General features: G+C 36.1%; 2 protein-coding genes across 8 annotated transcripts in view; one reads left to right on the top strand and one right to left on the bottom strand.

Moving 5' to 3' along the window:
• vwa8 (von Willebrand factor A domain containing 8) overlaps positions 1 to 10,436 on the bottom strand; it is a 123,536-nt gene extending 113,100 nt beyond the window's left edge. Inside the window, exons 1-8 of the mRNA XM_082175026.1 lie at positions 10,134 to 10,436; positions 9,689 to 9,766; positions 8,857 to 8,987; positions 8,613 to 8,723; positions 1,346 to 1,513; positions 701 to 865; positions 564 to 613; positions 382 to 490 (exon numbers count right to left, since the gene is read on the bottom strand). Coding sequence (XP_082031152.1) covers positions 382 to 490; positions 564 to 613; positions 701 to 865; positions 1,346 to 1,513; positions 8,613 to 8,723; positions 8,857 to 8,987; positions 9,689 to 9,766; positions 10,134 to 10,272 — 951 coding nt within the window. The 5' untranslated portion in view covers positions 10,273 to 10,436. The remainder of the gene's footprint in view (positions 1 to 381; positions 491 to 563; positions 614 to 700; positions 866 to 1,345; positions 1,514 to 8,612; positions 8,724 to 8,856; positions 8,988 to 9,688; positions 9,767 to 10,133) is intronic.
• Positions 10,437 to 11,696: 1,260 nt separating this feature from the next.
• dgkh (diacylglycerol kinase, eta) overlaps positions 11,697 to 18,711 on the top strand; it is a 93,105-nt gene continuing 86,090 nt past the window's right edge. The window contains exons 1-2 of one of the 7 annotated variants that reach the window (XM_082175032.1): positions 11,697 to 11,967; positions 13,773 to 13,937. In XM_082175032.1, coding sequence (XP_082031158.1) covers positions 11,917 to 11,967; positions 13,773 to 13,937 — 216 coding nt within the window. In that variant the 5' untranslated portion in view covers positions 11,697 to 11,916. Of the gene's footprint in view, positions 11,968 to 12,395; positions 13,938 to 18,711 lie in introns of those variants that run through there. The other 6 variants (XM_082175031.1, XM_082175030.1, XM_082175027.1 and 3 more) reach the window with 6 other exon arrangements.

Below are 18,711 nucleotides of genomic sequence, written 5' to 3' on the forward strand. Positions count from 1 at the left end.
CCTGCTTCTCATATACTCATATGAGACTCATATGTAATCTGGAACAACAGGTCTTGTCCCAGCACACTTAAAAATAAAGGTTCCAAAAGGGGGGAACCATTTCTGCTTCCCAAAGGAACCTTTCAATGAACAGTTCTTAAAAAAAAGAAACTTTTTTTCCACCATAATGAACCTTTTGTGGCATGGAAAGGTTCCATGGATGTTAAAGGTTTTTCATGGAACCATAGATGTCAATAAAGTACCTTTATGTGCATAGTAATAATTGTTCTTAATGTCAAACATTTTAAAATTAGCCTTGTTTTCACAATTCCAGTAATTCCAGAAATGTCACACTTCCCTCTTAACTGATATGTATAATACTTCATGCGATCTGCTACTCACCAGAACCGTGAGGGCTGATGGGAGATTGTCCACAGGGAAATCAGGCAGGTTTAAGCTGGCAGACTCTTGAGAACAAAGAGTAGTGGCGAAAGACAAGAGCTGGGAAACCCTAAGATGGAGGGAAATTGTTTCAACATTCAGTTTGCAACATAGCCAATGAAAATGTCTGAAAAGTGCTGTACCTTTCAGGAGGCACATTTGGTCCAATGCTGTACAGATGCTCTAGCTGGTCCTTCAAAAACAAAAAAACAAAAGAAAACCTTAGGACACTTTTGGTAATACACATCTATCAAATGCAGATTAATAACGCATGTATCACCTTGAAGGGAAGGTAGTAGATGTCTCTGGCCTGGAAGCGGGACCGAAGCGGAGGATCCAGTGGGTTTCCTATGTATCGGGGGACCGGCAGGCCGAGAGCAATGACTCGAAAATCCTCACTCACACGAACAATCTTCCATGCGTCCAGCTCTTCTTTAGTGTGCTCCTATAAGACCAACACAAACATAGCAAACAGTAGAGACAGGTAAATAAAACTTTATTTACATAGTTTATTTTGAAAATTAAATTAAATAAAAAATAAAAATAATAGTTTTTTATTATTTTTAAATAAAATAATAATAAAATATAATACAATACAAATGTAATTAAATTATTTTATAAATAAATAAATAAATAAAACAAAACAAAACAAAGCAAAACATTAAAATAAAATATAAAATAAATCACAATTTCTTGGCCTATTAATATATATATATATATATACATGACTTGTAAATGTTCTCAATTGAGCCAGCATTGGCAGGTGTTACAAAACGTTAATGTTGTGGTTTGAATAATGACGATGTAAATGTTAACTTGTTGTAAAGTGTTATCAACGTCTCTTTCATGAAGCATCAGTTACAGGACAGATCCCTGACCGGTCGGTCTGTAGGGAAGGCCTGTCGTACAGCAGGGTTGTCCTCACCTCCAGGAGTTTGTCGTAGCGCTGTGCTGACATGAGGAAGCGTCCATCTTCCAGCTGCATCTCTCGATTCTCAAGCAGGTTATTGAGAACTGGCAACACATTCCTTTCTGCCTTCTCCAGACCCTCCAACACCAGAATCCGACCCTCAGTAGCAGCTCGGACAGCACACTGACAGAGGCAGAAAGGACAGGAACATGTTGAGGAACCTTGCAGGAAGTGATGCGATTTAAGATTGAACAGGGCTCAGATGACATCAATGTGCAGAATAGGGGCAGGGACATGAGCTCAGACTAATTCTCTGGTACAACAACCTTCAAGCACAATACTGTCTCATTTGAATATTTGAAAAGTAGGAGGAATATTGTAGCTAGGTACTGTAGCTCATACAAATAAATTAGCATCAAATCTAGAGTTCAATGTGCAGAATTTTATTAAAACTGCAATGCTAAAATACAGGGTTATGTACATTCTCATTTTCACTCACTATATACATTTTAAATATTAAATGTGGTGAAAATAAGGTTTTTAATGTTGTTTGTATGTGGTGTTTTTAATATGCTTTAAGACAAACCATGTGCAAATTTATAAGACAACAACATTGCTGAGTATTTTCTCCTTAAAACTGCAGCGAACCAAAGACAGTCTCAAAAACGTGGTTTGAAATCGCTGGTGTTTCTTATGTCACAAACTACCTTCACCAAATAACCAATCACATCAACGTGCCAGCGGGCTTTAGCATATTAACTATGACCGCTCTAATGCAGCAGAGTCTCAAGAGAAGCCAAATTATCCCAGAATATTTTTCTGTTGACAGGAAAAATTGGGTACATTTACCAATATATCAGGTGAATTATGTATATGATGTATATTACGATGTTATGATTAACTATATGCTTGAGTTGTTCAAAGCGTTTCTAAGGATGCTGATTTTCAGAAGGCATCTGTCCAAGATGTCTGACTCTAAGATGGCGAAAGGGAACATGGTTTGTGTAACATTAGCAACACATTATTAGCTGTTTTATAACGTAGTCAAGCAAAAGGCTAATCATAATAATTACCGTTGTGTCCGATGATGTAGTAGAGCGATACATAAAACGCATTACCATTCTCATACATCCACTTGTAGACAAGCCTGTATGAGTGAGTGTACACTAAATGAAGCAAGGTTATACAGTTACATTAGAGCTATTTAAAGGCATGAAGAAATGTTTTTCACAAAAAAAAAACAAAAAAAAATTTAAATATGTTATTTTGGGAATCAACTTTTTTTTTTTTTAAGGGATAAAATTATTGACAACAGGGGGACTTTAAAATTCATATTATAGTGACGCAAATTAATTTTTTAGAAATTCTACTTTTTTTTTTTTTTATAGAACACAATCTATAATCTCAGAACACAAATATTTTTCCAGACTTCGCTGCCTATTTTTTCAGATTTGGAAATGAATAAAAACAAATTCCATAATACATAATGTAGGAACCCTGTTTTAAACAGCAAAGCAGAAAGAGTTTCTGTGACACTGTTCTGTCTCGAGGAGGAATTCCTATCTGCACAGTTTAAGAAAGTGTTCATCAGTCATTTCACCCACTTCACAGAGCAGTTCACTTCTATTTTAGAAACATACAGGTTTTTTTAAGATCTTGCCCCATTTGTGGGTTGAATCTCTAAATCTTGTCTGTTATGAAGATGCAACCATGCAAACATATGTGTACAGGAATCAAACGGCATTGACGTCAAAGGCAGGAAATTCTGGGCTACTCCGATGACCACAAAACAAGTCGCCATATAATTAGGTTAACATGTAAATATATGCCTGATTGTGTGGGAACATGGCCTATAAATATGTAGCCAGATGGTCCAAATTTAGCACGGGACCCATATCCATTCTGGATGCCATAATCACATAATTGCTAGAAATGCCTGTGACGCAGACTAGAGAGACTAGTTAAAACCACAAACCAGTGCGTTTGTCAATGAGACAGCAGATTGTAAATAGCTGTCGAGCTAAGTGCTTTTTGACATGCTTGACCCCAACAAGAGACACAAAGTAAAGCCAAGCAGGAAAGAGTTCTCGGACCACAAGTAACTTTTCCTTGTCTTCCTACACAATGATGCCCAAATGGTCGGTGGTGGAATAATGAGGAGCAGAACATATGGTGTGCTGAGTGTTTGATTCTGATTGTTTTCTTTTGTAAGATGTATTTATTTGGCATTTTTGCCTTTGTTCAGTTGGAGAGAGGACAGGAAACAAAGTGGGAAAGAGTGGGATCAGGAAAGGACCACAAGCCGGGATTCGAACTCGGGTCACCCAAAGTGCAATTGCACTACATGTCACAGCACTGCCCATTAGGCTATCGGCTCCGGCAATTCTGATTGGTTGATGAACATTCTAAGGTGTACGATTATTTTCCAGGAAACGCACAGCTTAAGTAGTTCAGTAGCAGGTCTCGACCGCATTACAGTCCCATATCACTTTTCACCAAATGATTTCACTTAGTTCAAAAGTCCTTATGGCCTGCAACAGCAAAATAACTAAAACATACAATGACACTGACCAAGAAAATAAATCTAACAGATAATAGGATAAACATTACAAACTATTACCATGTTTTTTCAACTAAATTACTTTGTATTATCTATGGAAAGCACACTCCAGCTCTTTCCCATACAAACTCACACACATATAGTACAGACACACACATGGAAACATACACATACAAACTTGTTGTCAGCGCTGTCTCGTGACTTTAACAGTAACATAGTTTTGCAAGTGAAAAGCAACTAGATAAGATAAATGATATAATTTCCCTGTGGCGAGGTGTAACATTGCTGTTCTTGAAGCAGTTTAACTTACTTTTAGAAACGCTCTGCAAGTCGTGGCAACATTACCACCTCAGGTGTCAAGTCAAGTCAAGTCAAGTTTATTTGTATAGCGCTTTTCACAATACAGATTGCATCAAAGCAGCTTCACAGTATTAAATTAAAATAATACAACAAAGTTTGTTTCAAGAGGAATTTATTGATTGATAAAATTAAATTAAATATCCCCAAAATATCCCCAACTGAGCAAGCCAAAGGCAACAGTGGCAAGGAACCGAAAAACTCCATCAAGTGACCTAATGGTGTCCTAAAACTCCATCAGGTGCCTTAATGGAGAAAAAAAAAAACCTTGGGAGAACCCAGGCTCAGTCGGGGGCCAGTTCTCCTCTGGCATTGGATAGAGGCCGGATTGTAGTTTGAACTGTAGGATTATATGAATGCCTGGCTGAAGAGATGCGACTTTAATCTAGTTTTAAACTGGGAGAGCGAGTCTGAGCAACGAACAGTATCAGGAAGACTATTCCAGAGTTTTGGAGCCAAATGTGAAAATGCTCTCCCTCCTTTGGTGGTTCTGGATATCCTAGGTATGACCAAAAGCCTTGAATTTAGTGATCTCAAAGAGCGCGATGGATTATAGGGCGATAGAAGATCCGTTAAATAGACTGGAGCTAAGCCGTTTAGGGCTTTATAAGTCAGTAGCAATACCTTGTAATTAATACGGAACTTTATAGGTAACCAATGCAGTGATGATAAAATCGGTGTTATATGATCATATTTTCTTGATCTCGTAAGAACTCTAGCGGCGGCATTTTGGACTAACTGTAGCTTGTTTATTGAGGATGCAGGACAACCAGCTAATAAAGCATTACAGTAATCCAGTCTCGAGGTCATGAATGCATGAACTAACTTTTCTGCATCAGAAACTGATAGCATATTACGTAGCTTAGCAATGTTTCTAAGGTGGAAAAAGGCTGTTTTTGTAACATAAGAAATATGATTTTCAAAAGACAGGTTGCAATCGAGTATAACACCCAGGTCTTTTACTGTAGAGGATAAAGTAACAGGACATCCTATGATGTTAAAGTTGTATTGTGCGAGGTTTTGTGGGCGGTTTTTTGAACCGATAAGTATTACCTCTGTCTTGTCTGGATTTAATAAAAGAAAATTACGCGTCATCCAATCTTTTATATCTTTAACACACTCTGTCAATTTGGAAAATGTAGCGTTTTCATCCGGCCGTGATGAAATATATATTTGAGTGTCATCAGCATAACAATGGAAACTAATTCCATGTTTCCTTATAATATTTCCAAGTGGCATCATATATATTGAAAATAACAGGGGGCCTAATACAGATCCCTGCGGCACTCCATAGTTTACTGGAGTTATGATCGATTTTTCTCCATTTAAATAGACAAAATGGTAGCGGTCAGATAGGTATGATTTGAACCAGCTTAGTGCTTGTCCTTGAACACCAGTATAATTTTGTAGTCGATCTAAGAGTATTGTGTGATCTATAGTATCGAACGCAGCACTAAGATCAAGTAAAACTAGTATTGAGATACAGCCTTGGTCAGAAGCTAAAAGTAAATCATTTGTGATTTTAACGAGCGCAGTTTCAGTGCTATGATGCGGTCTGAATCCAGACTGAAACTTTTCATAGATATCATTTTGTTGCAAGAAAGAGCCCAGTTGAGCGGACACCACTTTTTCTAATATTTTAGACATAAATGGAAGATTTGAAATGGGTCTATAATTTGCTAGATTATTATGATCTAATTGTGGTTTCTTAATGAGAGGTTTTATAACTGCCAGTTTAAATGTTCTTGGAACATGACCTAAAGATAAAGACGAGTTAATAATATTGAGGAGAGGCTCTTCCACTACAGATAACACTTCTTTCAGTAGTTTAGTTGGTATAGGATCTAATAAACATGTTGTTGTTTTAGATGAAGTGATAAGTTTATTTAACTCTTTTTGTTCTATAGTTGTAAAGCACTGTAATTGTTCTTTCGGGGTGATAATTGAAGCTGAATTGTAAGGCGCGATTGAAGATTGAACGTTTATAATTGTGGTTCTGATGCTTTCTATTTTCTCAGTGAAGAAGTTCATGAAATCATTACTACTGAACTGTAACGGGATATTTTGTTCGGGTGACGTCTGTTTATTTGTTAGTCTAGCCACGGTGTTAAATAGAAACCTTGGATTGTTTTGGTTGTGCATTTTTTTTTTAAATATTCAACTGCCTTTTGACAATTATTCCTTACAAAAAGCATAATTCCATTTTTGATGCAGTCAATATAAAAACATTTTTTTTGTTAATTGTAATACAGCTGAATTAAAAAGAAAAAGTTCTTAAAAAAGAAAAAAACTTAAAATAAAAACAAAAAAATTAGAAATGTTGCCTTGACAAACAATTCAATCTTAAACTAGAATTAATATGAACCAAAAAATAAAAATAAATGCTGATTAAAAACATTAATAAATACTACAATAATATCTAAATAATGCTAAAATAACGCTGTAAAAAAAATTTTAAATGATAAAATAAACCAAAAATATGCCTTTAGTCTGTCACAATTGTGTTGTGTTAGTTTCGTTTTCAAGGACTTTTAGTTTGTTCACTGTCAGTTTCCTGTGTCTTAGTTTCCCACCACTCTGTTTCCATGGACACCAACTCAATCATCACAGCTGTTCATCACCACTGTGTATTTAAGTTGCTCCATGTCCACTCTTCAGTTGTCCGGTTTCGTAGTGTTATGTCGTTGTTTGCATTACCTCTCTAGTTATTTAATAAATCTTGTTTTATTGACTAGCAATAGCAAGAAGCAGATCACGTGTGATGCAACATAAAAGCTATTGGCTGGCTAGTTTTTTTTTTCCTTCTTTTTTGATAATGCCTATGCCCAACCTCCTGTTTCAACAGGGAAAAAATTGACAAGAATTTTGAGGCCTTTAAGTGATGCGTTTAATAAAATAAAGTTTAATCAATATTGTATGTTATATGTAGTAACTACTGCAATACTCCATTTGAGGTTGCGCTGTATTGTAAATGACACAGTGACAAAGTTCTTTAGCCATATATACTCAATAAAGCATGGACTCTTGATTAGCTAATAGATTAAATCAGACACTCAATCAGATAGACTTTTGAATGGAAAAACCCTCTATGAATAATTGACCATTCAGTCTAAAACATTTCCCATTCACACATAAAGGCAAGTCAACTGGGATTTGTTTGCCTGACACACAAAGCTTGTTATATAGGTCTGAAAATGAGCGCAAGGCCCAAGAGAGCAGTGCGATGCTCTAGTTAACCACCAGCCCCAACACACAGCGCACCTTTTAAACAAGTCGTCCATGCCTACTGCCCATCAACCAATCCACACAGCAAAAACAAGCAGGAGTGATGGAATCTGATGCAACACTATCACACTGGACTGTGCATTAATGCAAAGCCAAAGCTATTTAACACACTGCTTAAGGCACAATTAACTATCAAAATGCTTTAGTATCATGTGCACTGGGTCTAACAACTCTGATCGCAAAGGTTAAGACTATATACCACTTAAAAATGTGCAGAGAGGGTTTCCATGGCAACATGTCAGCATTTCCTCACTGAAACTTGAGGTCTGAGCGAACCTTTCATTAGATATATGAGCAGAACAGAAGAGCTGTGGCTAATGATTTGATGCCTGGGAACTAGACAAAGCTGAATAAGCGGATATAATCGATCACTTGGACTTCAGAAGAGAAGAGGAGAATTTGCCAGATCCTGCGGGAATTCTTCTTCATTAACCACGGGACTGTGATCTGAATGGCATCCCATGTCTCAAGTAGAGCAGAAACAGTTTTATCCAAAAAAACAATATATTATAATATATAAGTATAATTTTGAAGTTACATTTTATCAATTTTGTTCTGTAATATTGCCTTTTTTTATTTAAATATATTTCTATTTACCCTTAATTCATTTTTACTTTTAGTCATTTTAGCACTTCAACTTACTCCTATTTTATATCTATCTATCTATCTATCCATCCATCCATCCATCCATCCATCCATCCATCCCTTTTCCTCGACTTCCTACACAATAATGCCCATTTGGTCAGTGGTGGAATAATGAAGAGCAGAACATATGGTATTATATGATGGATACATCATATGTTGAATGTAGTATAATTGAATTATTATATTATATAACTATAATATAAAATTATAAATATACACACACTCACCCACCAATTTATTAGGAACATCTGTTCAACTTGTTAATAACGCAAATATCTAATCAGCCAATCACATGGCAGCAACTCAATGCATTTAAGAATGTAGACATGGGCTACTTTCAGCAGGATAATGTGCCATGTCACAAAGCTCAAATAATCTCAAACAAATATATAATAAACAATGCTGATGAGTGAAAGGTGAAAGAGATTGACTTGCCTGGTCTATATAAAAGGCAGTTCCTGAGCGGATCTCTCTGCGCTGTTTGAGATCAGTCTCAGTAGTGTCTCTGGACAGGGCAACATACTCAACCTCTCGCTTTGTTAATTCCTAGCAAACAAGGAAAAAAAAGAGGAAAGACTATAAAGAACATAGTTGTTATGAAATTGACAGAGTGTTTTATTCTGTAGAAATTCAGCATGTATCGGTGGTTGCGTTTGGGAGTGGTAATACTTGAAATTACCAGGTACTGCATGGCAATCGAGCGCCGTAGAGGACCAGGAGGACCAATGAGAAACACGTCCTGTCCAAGAAGGTCCTTCTGCATTATCCAGCGAAGGTGCTGGGTGATCATTTGTGGCAACGCCTCCATCACTGTCAAAACAATTTAAGATATTATTGAAAAATGCAGACAATGTTCAGACAGACAGACAGACAGACAGACAGACAGACAGATAGATAGATAGATAGATAGATAGATAGATAGATATCTGAAGTATCATGTGACACTGAAGACTGGAGTAATGGTTGATGAAAATTCAGTTTTGCACCAACAAAAAAATTATTATATTTTAAAGTACATTCAAATAGAAAACCATTATTTTAAATTGTAATAATATTTCACAATATTACCTTTTTAATGTATTTTTGATCAAATAAATGCAGCCTTGATGAGCATAAGAGACTTCTTTTAAAAACATTAAAAATAGTAATGTTTCCAAACTTTGACCGGTACTATATAATGTATATAAAATAAGTTTATTTATTGTGCACATTTACATTAAAAATCCTGCATACGTGCTGGGATATTAATATTGTTTAATTGTTGTTTATCAATTATAAAACAATAATAAAGTACTGCCTGAAAATGATTTCAACAGCATGTCAAACCAAAGTGGCATCATGTGCATTAAAAATTATGCTAAACATTTTCTTAGACCTATTATGAATTTATGAGGCTTTTTTTTTTTTTTTTTTTTTACTTTTAATCAGCTGGTGTTTTGGTGACATTTAATGGACGCATGAAGTCAATTCTCCTCAAGTTCACACAGCAGTGTATTATAACTAGCACATACTGTGATTTACTGGCACAAGTTCTGGATTTCTGGGGGTTTTGAGTCGATATGAGATCTCGCCAATCTTCACAGTGTCACCTGTGGAGACAAACACAAGTTCAATTAAATAGAAAAACAAAGCAAACGTAACACAAATAACCAAACATGCATTGTATATGAAACATTCTATTTACAAACAAGCCTTGTCAACAGAGCAGACATTTATTTTTTAAATGTCAGTGTTTATGGAAACGTTAAAGACGGATGTAAACATATCGGAAGTGTATTCAAAAAACATAATACAGAGTAAATAGAACTTGGTGGGCTCCTCTTGACCTGTCAGTGAACATCAATGTAACACTTAAGTGAAAGCTTAACCTCAAACCTGCTTAATAACAAACTATAGAGACAAGAAGGGCCATATTGTGTGCAGATAAACAGACTTTGGCTTTGTTGAAATCAGTACCTGATGAAGTGTTGAGGAGTTTGACCTCATGTGCGCTGCAGTTCCAACCTTCTTTTGACATTACTGGTCCCAATATATGGCGAATCCTTCTCGCAGCAACAGCTGCTGCTGTCCCTTTAAATAAAATACGCGAATGCATCCCGACCCTTTAAAAAGTGCTGTTAAATTACAAATATACCGGCTGCACTGTTATATATTCACTGCTGTTTCATCATGCTCACGTCATGAGTGTTTACATCACCGGTGCGCAGATCTAGACGGAGGGAATTAGGTGAAGGACAGAAACTGTCCGTTTGAATAAGTCTTCCGTGTGGAACCGGCTGCTGCATTATGCGTTCCACGGGAAACAAACTTATAAACCCTGTCAAGGAGCCTTGTTTTCTAGGAATAACTCGCAAAAAAAAACAAAAAAACTTCTGTTTAGCTTGGGGTAACCAATGTCGAAGATCTCTGTAATCTATTAGGTTTTACTTGAACTGACTAGGGTCTAATCTAAAATCTACTATAAATAAGCACAAAGATTGGGTGAAAGCTAAACTAAAATTGTGTCTTAGGCTGGATGGTTACACATCGTCCTGTTGTATTAGAGAATCATATTATTTTAGCTATTATATATTAAAATTTACATATATGAAGTTATTGACTCGAAATGCTAATCTAATCTAATGTAGGCTATATTGAAAAAAAAAAAAAAAAAAAATTGGAATTAAAGGCCCACTGAAGTGCCTTGAAACACGCAGCGATATTCAATGTTTTGATGTAATTTCCACCAAAACAGCTCGGCCCAGACAGCTATATAGTGTCGGCCCAGATCCGGCCCACATCTGGTACATGTGGATTGCACTGTTGCTGTTTAGGGTTGAGCTCGGTAAAGCCTCAGTTTTCTCCTAATCTCTAACCGTTTCTCCTTCTAATCTGCTCCACATCGCTTTTAAACAGAATTTTGTACAGAATTCAAATGGGTCAGATGATCCGCTCTGTGCTCTCGTGTCTCTGGACCAGAGCAGACTGTGTACGCTGCAGGGGTTCTTTCGCCCCAACAAAAAGCATATTTACACTGTCTGAATCGGTCTCAATCCCCTATATAGCGCAGTATGTGCCATTCATTCATGTGTGAACAAACAACCGATGTCAGCTGCAGCTTCAGAGTTTAATTATAATGTTGTAGGAAGGATGTTTTAGATTCTAGAGAGCATTTGATTGGACAGAAAATCTGATGAGAAGCTGAGTGAGTGCAGAGTGATGTCATCAAAATCATTGATCCATATGGCAGAAGTGAGAGACTAGGCTAAGTTTTGAATGCTTATATCTTCTAAATTCCTCATTTTGTCATTGTTTTGGAGCGCACTATAGCTTATAAATAACAGTAAGACAAAAAAAAAAATCAAATCACATTAAAAGCCAAACAAACTTTAAAAAACTTTGATTTCATGGGGACTTTAAAAAGAATCCATGCGAGCTTTGATCAAATAAAATAATATTTGTGATAATATGAGAGAATAGAGTTCAAATGAACTTTGCGCGCGGTTTTAAATAAAGTCATGGTCATATGAGTCTTTAAAAAGTGGGATTGTGTGTAAAACGCAGGTTTCGTGACGTCATGGATAGCGCTTCGATTCCTTATAGGGATTTGACATTTATCACGTGGAAAGAAAGACCCTGATAGAGTAGGGAGGAGTGGAGATGAGAAAGGGAAATAACACTCAAACCATATGCTCGATTCCACGAGTGAAAGTCGCGCTTGATTTGTGCGGAGATCTTGAGCGCTGGGACTAGGAGAATAATGGAAGATGAAGACTGCCAATACACTCGCAGCCCTGCCTGGGAAGAGCTGGTCAGTACATTTTCTATTCGGATACACATCAAAGAGATCCTTCATAACCGTACACACATGTATAGGCAGTGATTAAGGATTTTAGCACTATTTTCGCAAGCTCTTGATCTGATCGTGGTGGTTTATCTCGATGTAAGTAGGATAAGATCGTTACGAAGAATTCCGCTCTACATTCCTCTACAAACTGGTGAACTTGTGTACGGGATTGATTTAGACACTACAAGTTGCAGAGTATAATATCAAGTATCAAACTAATCAATGATCTTATCTTAGTGAGTGACATCGCTATTATAGCTCTTTTTTGCCATTCAAAGTTACAAAGGACTGAGAGGAAATGTGAGAACCGCAGTGACCCATTTTCATAGAGATAGTAGCCTAGGCTAGTGGAATTAAAGAGGCTAATCAGTTTTTTGGGGGGTGCTGACTGTGTCCTGCTATCCGCATTTAGATCGGAAAGAGTTTTAAATAAGACACTATTGAAAGGTTCTGGCGAAATGTTTATAAAATATAACTGCATGTAAATAATATAGACTGATCGATCGAATCAAGATAGGATTTGTGTTTTGGTCATCTGTTTGAATTCACAAAACATCAGATGCCTTTAAAATTATAAGAGTAAGTTACATTCTCTCAATGTTACTTAGTCTACTTCATAATGGCTCTTGGCTAATGTGTGCTGATGTGAATAAATGCAATAAGTGAGTAGGTGACAATAAAAACTAGCATTTTGATTCAAACTAAATATTATGTTGAAACTAATGCTGCCTTCACGTGCTATCGGAAATGTCCTACTTCCCACTCTTGAAGTCGTGATTACGAGCTCATCGCATTCAAATTTTGACGTGAGAGGGCGTTCATGTCCAACTTTTTAAATGGAAAACTAGTATTTCGCTACGATAATTCCGTTAGCATGCGAATCTGAGGAGGTTCGCCTCGCGCAAGCGGCGCACAGTCGAATAATTAGGCTATAATTGGCGCCACATTTTATTGATATAAACCAAACTTTTAATTGATATCAGTTCGACATGAAATGGGTAATAAAGTGACAAATAAAGACAGTACGTAGCTACTTAGCCAGGGGTTTGTGGGTGTCCAATTCGCATCCCGACGAAAGCGCTCGAGCCGCCAACTGTTGCTATGGTTACAGTCTCAAGCGATATAATGTATGGACCTAGATTTCTACCGAGGAGGCCCAATGCAATAAATTGAACAAGGGACCCAGAAAACCTAAAGAATACACTATATCATCATATGCATAGGCTATGTACTGTATGTGTATAGACATATATTTATATATAGGCTATTGTATATTTCTTAAATATGATATAATGTGTTAGAATCTGATGGTCTATGTCCAAACTGCAGTCTATTTGGCTGCTCTCACTAGGTTTTGAGACTCGATCTGGTTGTGGCTTTGTATAATGTTACAGAAGAAACATCTGTTGCTGTATCCTCGCCATAGTTTGTGAGATACCCGTCCGCCGCTAGGGTTTGCTACAGATATTTCCTCCCGCTCCGAGCGTCTCAGCCCCCCGTCTGCCTTCCTTCATGCAGTCAGAGAACCAGCGCTCGTGTTCAGACACGAAAATGCACTCCACCCGGCTAGGAAAGTTTCACAGCAGCTCGTTTAAATGATCAGACTCTGAGTGAATGCCTGGTGGCGCGCCGGTTGGGCAGAAAAACGCAAAAGCATGACGGCCAGGAGAACCGCTTTCCACCCGTTGTCCAGCTCCCGCATCCCGGCGGAGAGGAAGGGAGCGGCTGAGCGCGTTCATAACCCGGAGTGCTGTGACTCTTCCCCGCAGGAGCCGGAGAAACCAGCCGCGACCCCTTCAGGGCTGCCCGCCGTGGGGGCTGTCGGGGGACCCGGGCCGGTGGTGGTGGACGAGTCATCCGACAGCGAGGGAGAGCAGGAAGGGCCGCAGAAACTCATCAGGAAAGTGTCAACCTCCGGGCAAATACGAAGCAAGGTAAGACACGCTGTTTCATACCCGAAGCCTGTGTTGTGTGTTTTGCTGTTCATGTCCAGGCCAGTAAGCAGACGATGGTGCTACTGTAGCCCTGCGCACATGGTGGACGTCTATGAGCTCAGTAAACACTGAGCTTTTCCAGCGTCAAACATCTGGAATGATTGCAAACTGAACATGAATGTTGCGGTTGAATCGCTTGTGCCATAATAATTCATCTCTCATAGTGAGCATGCAATAAATGCAGCTCAGTCAGCAGTGCTCCACTTTACAGTCTTTAACCTGTTGATATGTGTAGTCACTCACGACCACTTGTTGGTCTGTTTTTCAGAATATGGACACTCTTTTCTTTTCTTTTCTTTTCTTTTCTTTTCTTTTCTTTTCTTTTCTTTTCTTTCAATAATGAGTCTTTTGGTTTCAATTATACAATTATATTAATTATATATTTTATTATATTATGATTTATTAAATTATGTTGTTATATTAAATAATATATTAGGACTATAATATAATTATATTAAAATATAGTAATATAAATTGTACTTGCATTGATTATCAAACACGGATGCTTGCTTGATGATGTTGGACCCTACAAAGTTTTTATATGAGATTTTCTTGGTTCCATTTTTTTTTTTATCTTAGATAATCATTATTAGGTCATTCATGTGTGACATTGAGAAATAAGTTATAATATATATATATATATATATATATATATATATATATATATATATATACATACATACATACATACAGTATATATATATATGTATGTATGTATGTATGTATATATATATATATATATATATATATATATATATATATATTCAATATATTTATATTTTTAAACAAAAAATCTCCGTCTTCGGATCCCTGGTTAAATGCTTCATCCACTTTGAATAATACAACTTTTTTGCCTGTTAGTTTTTGCTTTTTAAAAGTCATTGCTGTATTTAGTGTGGAATGATTTTCTCATCGTTTTACTTTAAACACAATAATCATATTTTATGCTCTTGTGTGTCTAAATCTGGGGTCAGTTAACACATTTACATACTTAAGCCACCATAAACCCATTAAAATGTGGGCTTTGATGCGTACGTTAATGAATAGTAATTGAAGCCTCTTGATTCTGCACTCCTGCTTGGCAAGATGACACCTCAGCCGTCTTGCCCCACTTTAACTGTGACACAATAAAAAGTTCCTCTTTTCTGACCAGAACAAATCCACTTAATTATTGAGTGCTGCTCTCCACCCCCTCTACATTATTAAAGAGGGCTATATTTAGATACGGGCCGCTCTGGATGTAGAAGGGGCTGTTCTTTAGTGATGATAATGAGCTGTCAGTTTAAAACACACCACATGTGTAAATAAAGCCTCATTCAACAAGAATCATTCAGAAATATCATATCTCCTCTCATCAGTCAATATACAGCAGTTGATGAATGCAACTTCCATGTCACTGTTTAGGGTTTTTTCTTTGCAAATGGTAGTATAGAGATTGTGACACGTATTGACTTGTTTGAGATCTTTGCTGAACAGGGTAATTTAGTTTTTACCTCAGTCAGCTTAAAGGGATAGTTTATCCAAAAATTCTGTCATTATTTACTCACCTTCAAGTAGTTCCAAACCTGTATGAATTTCTTTCTTCTGCTGATCATAAAAGAAGATATTTTGAATAATGTTGGTAACCAAACAGTTGATTGGCCCTATTGACTTCCATAATATGGAAAAAAAATTATATGGAAGTCAATGGGGACCATCAACAGTTCTTTGAAATATCTTAATTTCTTTTAAAAATAGTTTCAAAGTAAATTTGAACTTTGAAAGACTAATGAGGAAGGAGTAATGGCTGCTGAAAATTCAGCTTTGCGTTTGCGATCACATGAATAAATTACATTTCCAACTATTTCCAACTAATTTTACTAATTCCAACAGTAAAATTTACTTAATTTTTATTTGGCAAGTTTTTTGTGCGCATGTTTTTTAAGTAAATTTCACATATGGATTACGTAAACTGTACTTAATTAAGTCAAGTGAAAGTAACAAAGAAAATTAAGTGTGAGACACCATATCTTCATATCAAAAGTATCACATTGCGTGAACGTAGAAACCTCAATACTTGGTAGACAATACACAGTGATGGTAACATTTGATGGATCGTTTGAATGTGTCATTTTGAGTAGAAAATGAACTCCAAATGTCACAAAATGGCAAGTTATGGCAAGTTATGGCAAGAAAATCAATGATAAAACAGTGTAAATACAGCTGGAAAATCAACCTAATTAATTATTCAAGGCCCAGTGCATGATGGGAACACCAGTATCAGAAAAGTTGAGTAATTTTACTTAATTTTATAACGTTGATTTCCGCTTTTATTTCTACAAACTTGAATTGAGTACTAATATAGATTTTACTTAGTTTTTTAAATTCTTGCCTGAACTAACTTTTTAATGTAAATTACATTAAAATAATTTTTATCAGTGCACGTCCATGTCACTGTTCAGGTTTTTTTCTTTGCAAATGGCAGTATAGAGATTGTGACACGCATTGACTTGTTTGAGATCTTTGCTGAACAGGGTAATTTTGTTTTTACCTCAGTCAGCTTAAAGGGATTATTTACACACCTTCAAGTTGTTCCAAACCTGTATGAATTTCTTTCTTCTGCTGATCATAAAAGAAGATATTTTGAAGAATGTTGGTAACCAAACTCAAAACAATTCTATGGAAGTCAACGGGGACCATCAACAGTTCTTTAAAATATCTTAATTTCTTTCAAAGTTTCAAAGTAAATTTGAACTTTGAAAGACTGGAGTAATGGCTGCTGAAAATTCAGCTTTGCGTTTGCGATCACATGAATACATTTCAAAATATATTCCATTAAAAACAGTTATTTTAAATTAATATTTCATGTTATATCTCTATTTACTGTATTTGATTAAATAAATGCAGCCTTGATGATCATGAAACCTTCTTTATAAAACATTAAAAAATATTTTCCCTAAAAATCTGACCATATATATATATGTAACACAATGATATATAATAAAATTGTGTGTTTACAGTACCTGTCGAAAGTTTGGAAACATTCCATTTTTTTAATGTTTTTAAAAGATGTCTCTTATGCTCTCCAAGGCTGTATTTACTTGATCACAAATACAGTAACAGTAGTAATATAGGGAAATATTATTACAATTTAAAATAACGGTTGTCTATTGTAATATATTTTAAAATGTAATTTATTCCTGTGATGTAAAGCTACATTTTCAGCATCATTACAGTCTTCAGTGTATGATCCTTCAGAAATCATTCTAATATACTGATTTTGTGCTCAAGAAACATTTCTTCTTGTTGTTCTTCTTCTTGTTCTTGCCCTTCTTCTTCTTCTCATCAATGTTGAAAACAATTGTGCTGCTTAACATTAACATTAACATTTTCTTACCATCACAGCCCATATCGGTCAACCACTAAATAACCTGTTCTAGATATCCAGATGGAGAAAGTCCAAATCTGTTTAAGTGTATTCAGTGTTCTCCTCTCAGCAGTCTCACCAGACTAGAATAATCAGAGCGCTGAGGAAGTACATTTGTTTTTAGAGAGTTATTCTCCAGTGCATGTGTGTTTATGTTAGACCGGTCATGTGCAATGCTGTTCAGCAGAGTGCCTCCCTTTGCCCTGGTAACTCTGTGGAGAGCATAATGTCCAGGCCATCTGTGTTCTCAACGGAAATCTCAGTGCGTTACACGAGTTACGGGAGGGCGAGAGCGAGAGCTAGTTAGCAAGCTGATAATGGTAGGTGTTGTGTTGTTCTGTTTGCCAGTGGGCTGTGATGTGTGCAGATCAGTGCTAATGGAGCATGTAGGCTCTCAGCGCTGTCCCATCTCATTGTTTGCTTTACATGGGCTCTTCACAGACCGTCCCATGTGTCCTGGTTGCACTGTGACCACTCTCTGTCACGGATCACTCCATATGCTGGGGATGATCAGGGATCTTCTACCGTTGGAGTGCTCTGACATTTTTCAAACCCAGGTTAGCCGATGCCATAGTAACTACACACTCTATCTTCATTACGCTAATTGAGGAAGCAGGGAGTGCTGTGTAAAGCTTTGACTGTGAGTAACACTTCGGGGCGATGACATCAAAATAAACGTGCATATCCTTTTCAATGTAAAACAAAAGCAAGAAAAAAATCTGTGCTATTTTGTGTCTTGCTCATTTACGGGCTTAATTTCTGTTGCGACATCAATCCTCCTTTTTTAGAAATAAATCCTCCTAGTTTTAGAAATTTTAGGTATAATTGATTTTAGGAATTATGCAACAAGAAAAAGAAAAAAAGAATATAGAAATATAGAAAAAATAAATATCTAATGTTGATTTAAATCAGTGTCATTTTAGTATCATTTATATACTTTTTTTGTTAATATTTTGAATTAGATTTTTAATATTTTCTGATTTTACTTTAATTTTAGTTAAAGTTTTAGTAATTTTGTTGTGATTTTTGTCATTTCATTAGCTTTTTAAAATACTTGCTTTATAGTTTTTCTTTTATTTAGTTTGAATTATTTTAGTACTTTAAGTAAAACTAAATGAATATATATATATATATATGTGTGTGTATTTTGATTGTTTCAAGTAATTTTTTTTTTTTATGGATTTAGTTTAAGTTTTAATCAATACTAAATAACCCTGATCTGAATTTATTTTCATGGTAAGACATATATCAATCAAATGATCATATATCAATTTCACAAAGCAATATTTAAATTGCCCCCTTTAAAGA

The sequence above is a fragment of the Leuciscus leuciscus genome (assembly GCF_965113295.1).
Source record: "Leuciscus leuciscus genome assembly, chromosome: 7".
NCBI classification, from domain to species: domain Eukaryota; kingdom Metazoa; phylum Chordata; class Actinopteri; order Cypriniformes; family Leuciscidae; genus Leuciscus; species Leuciscus leuciscus.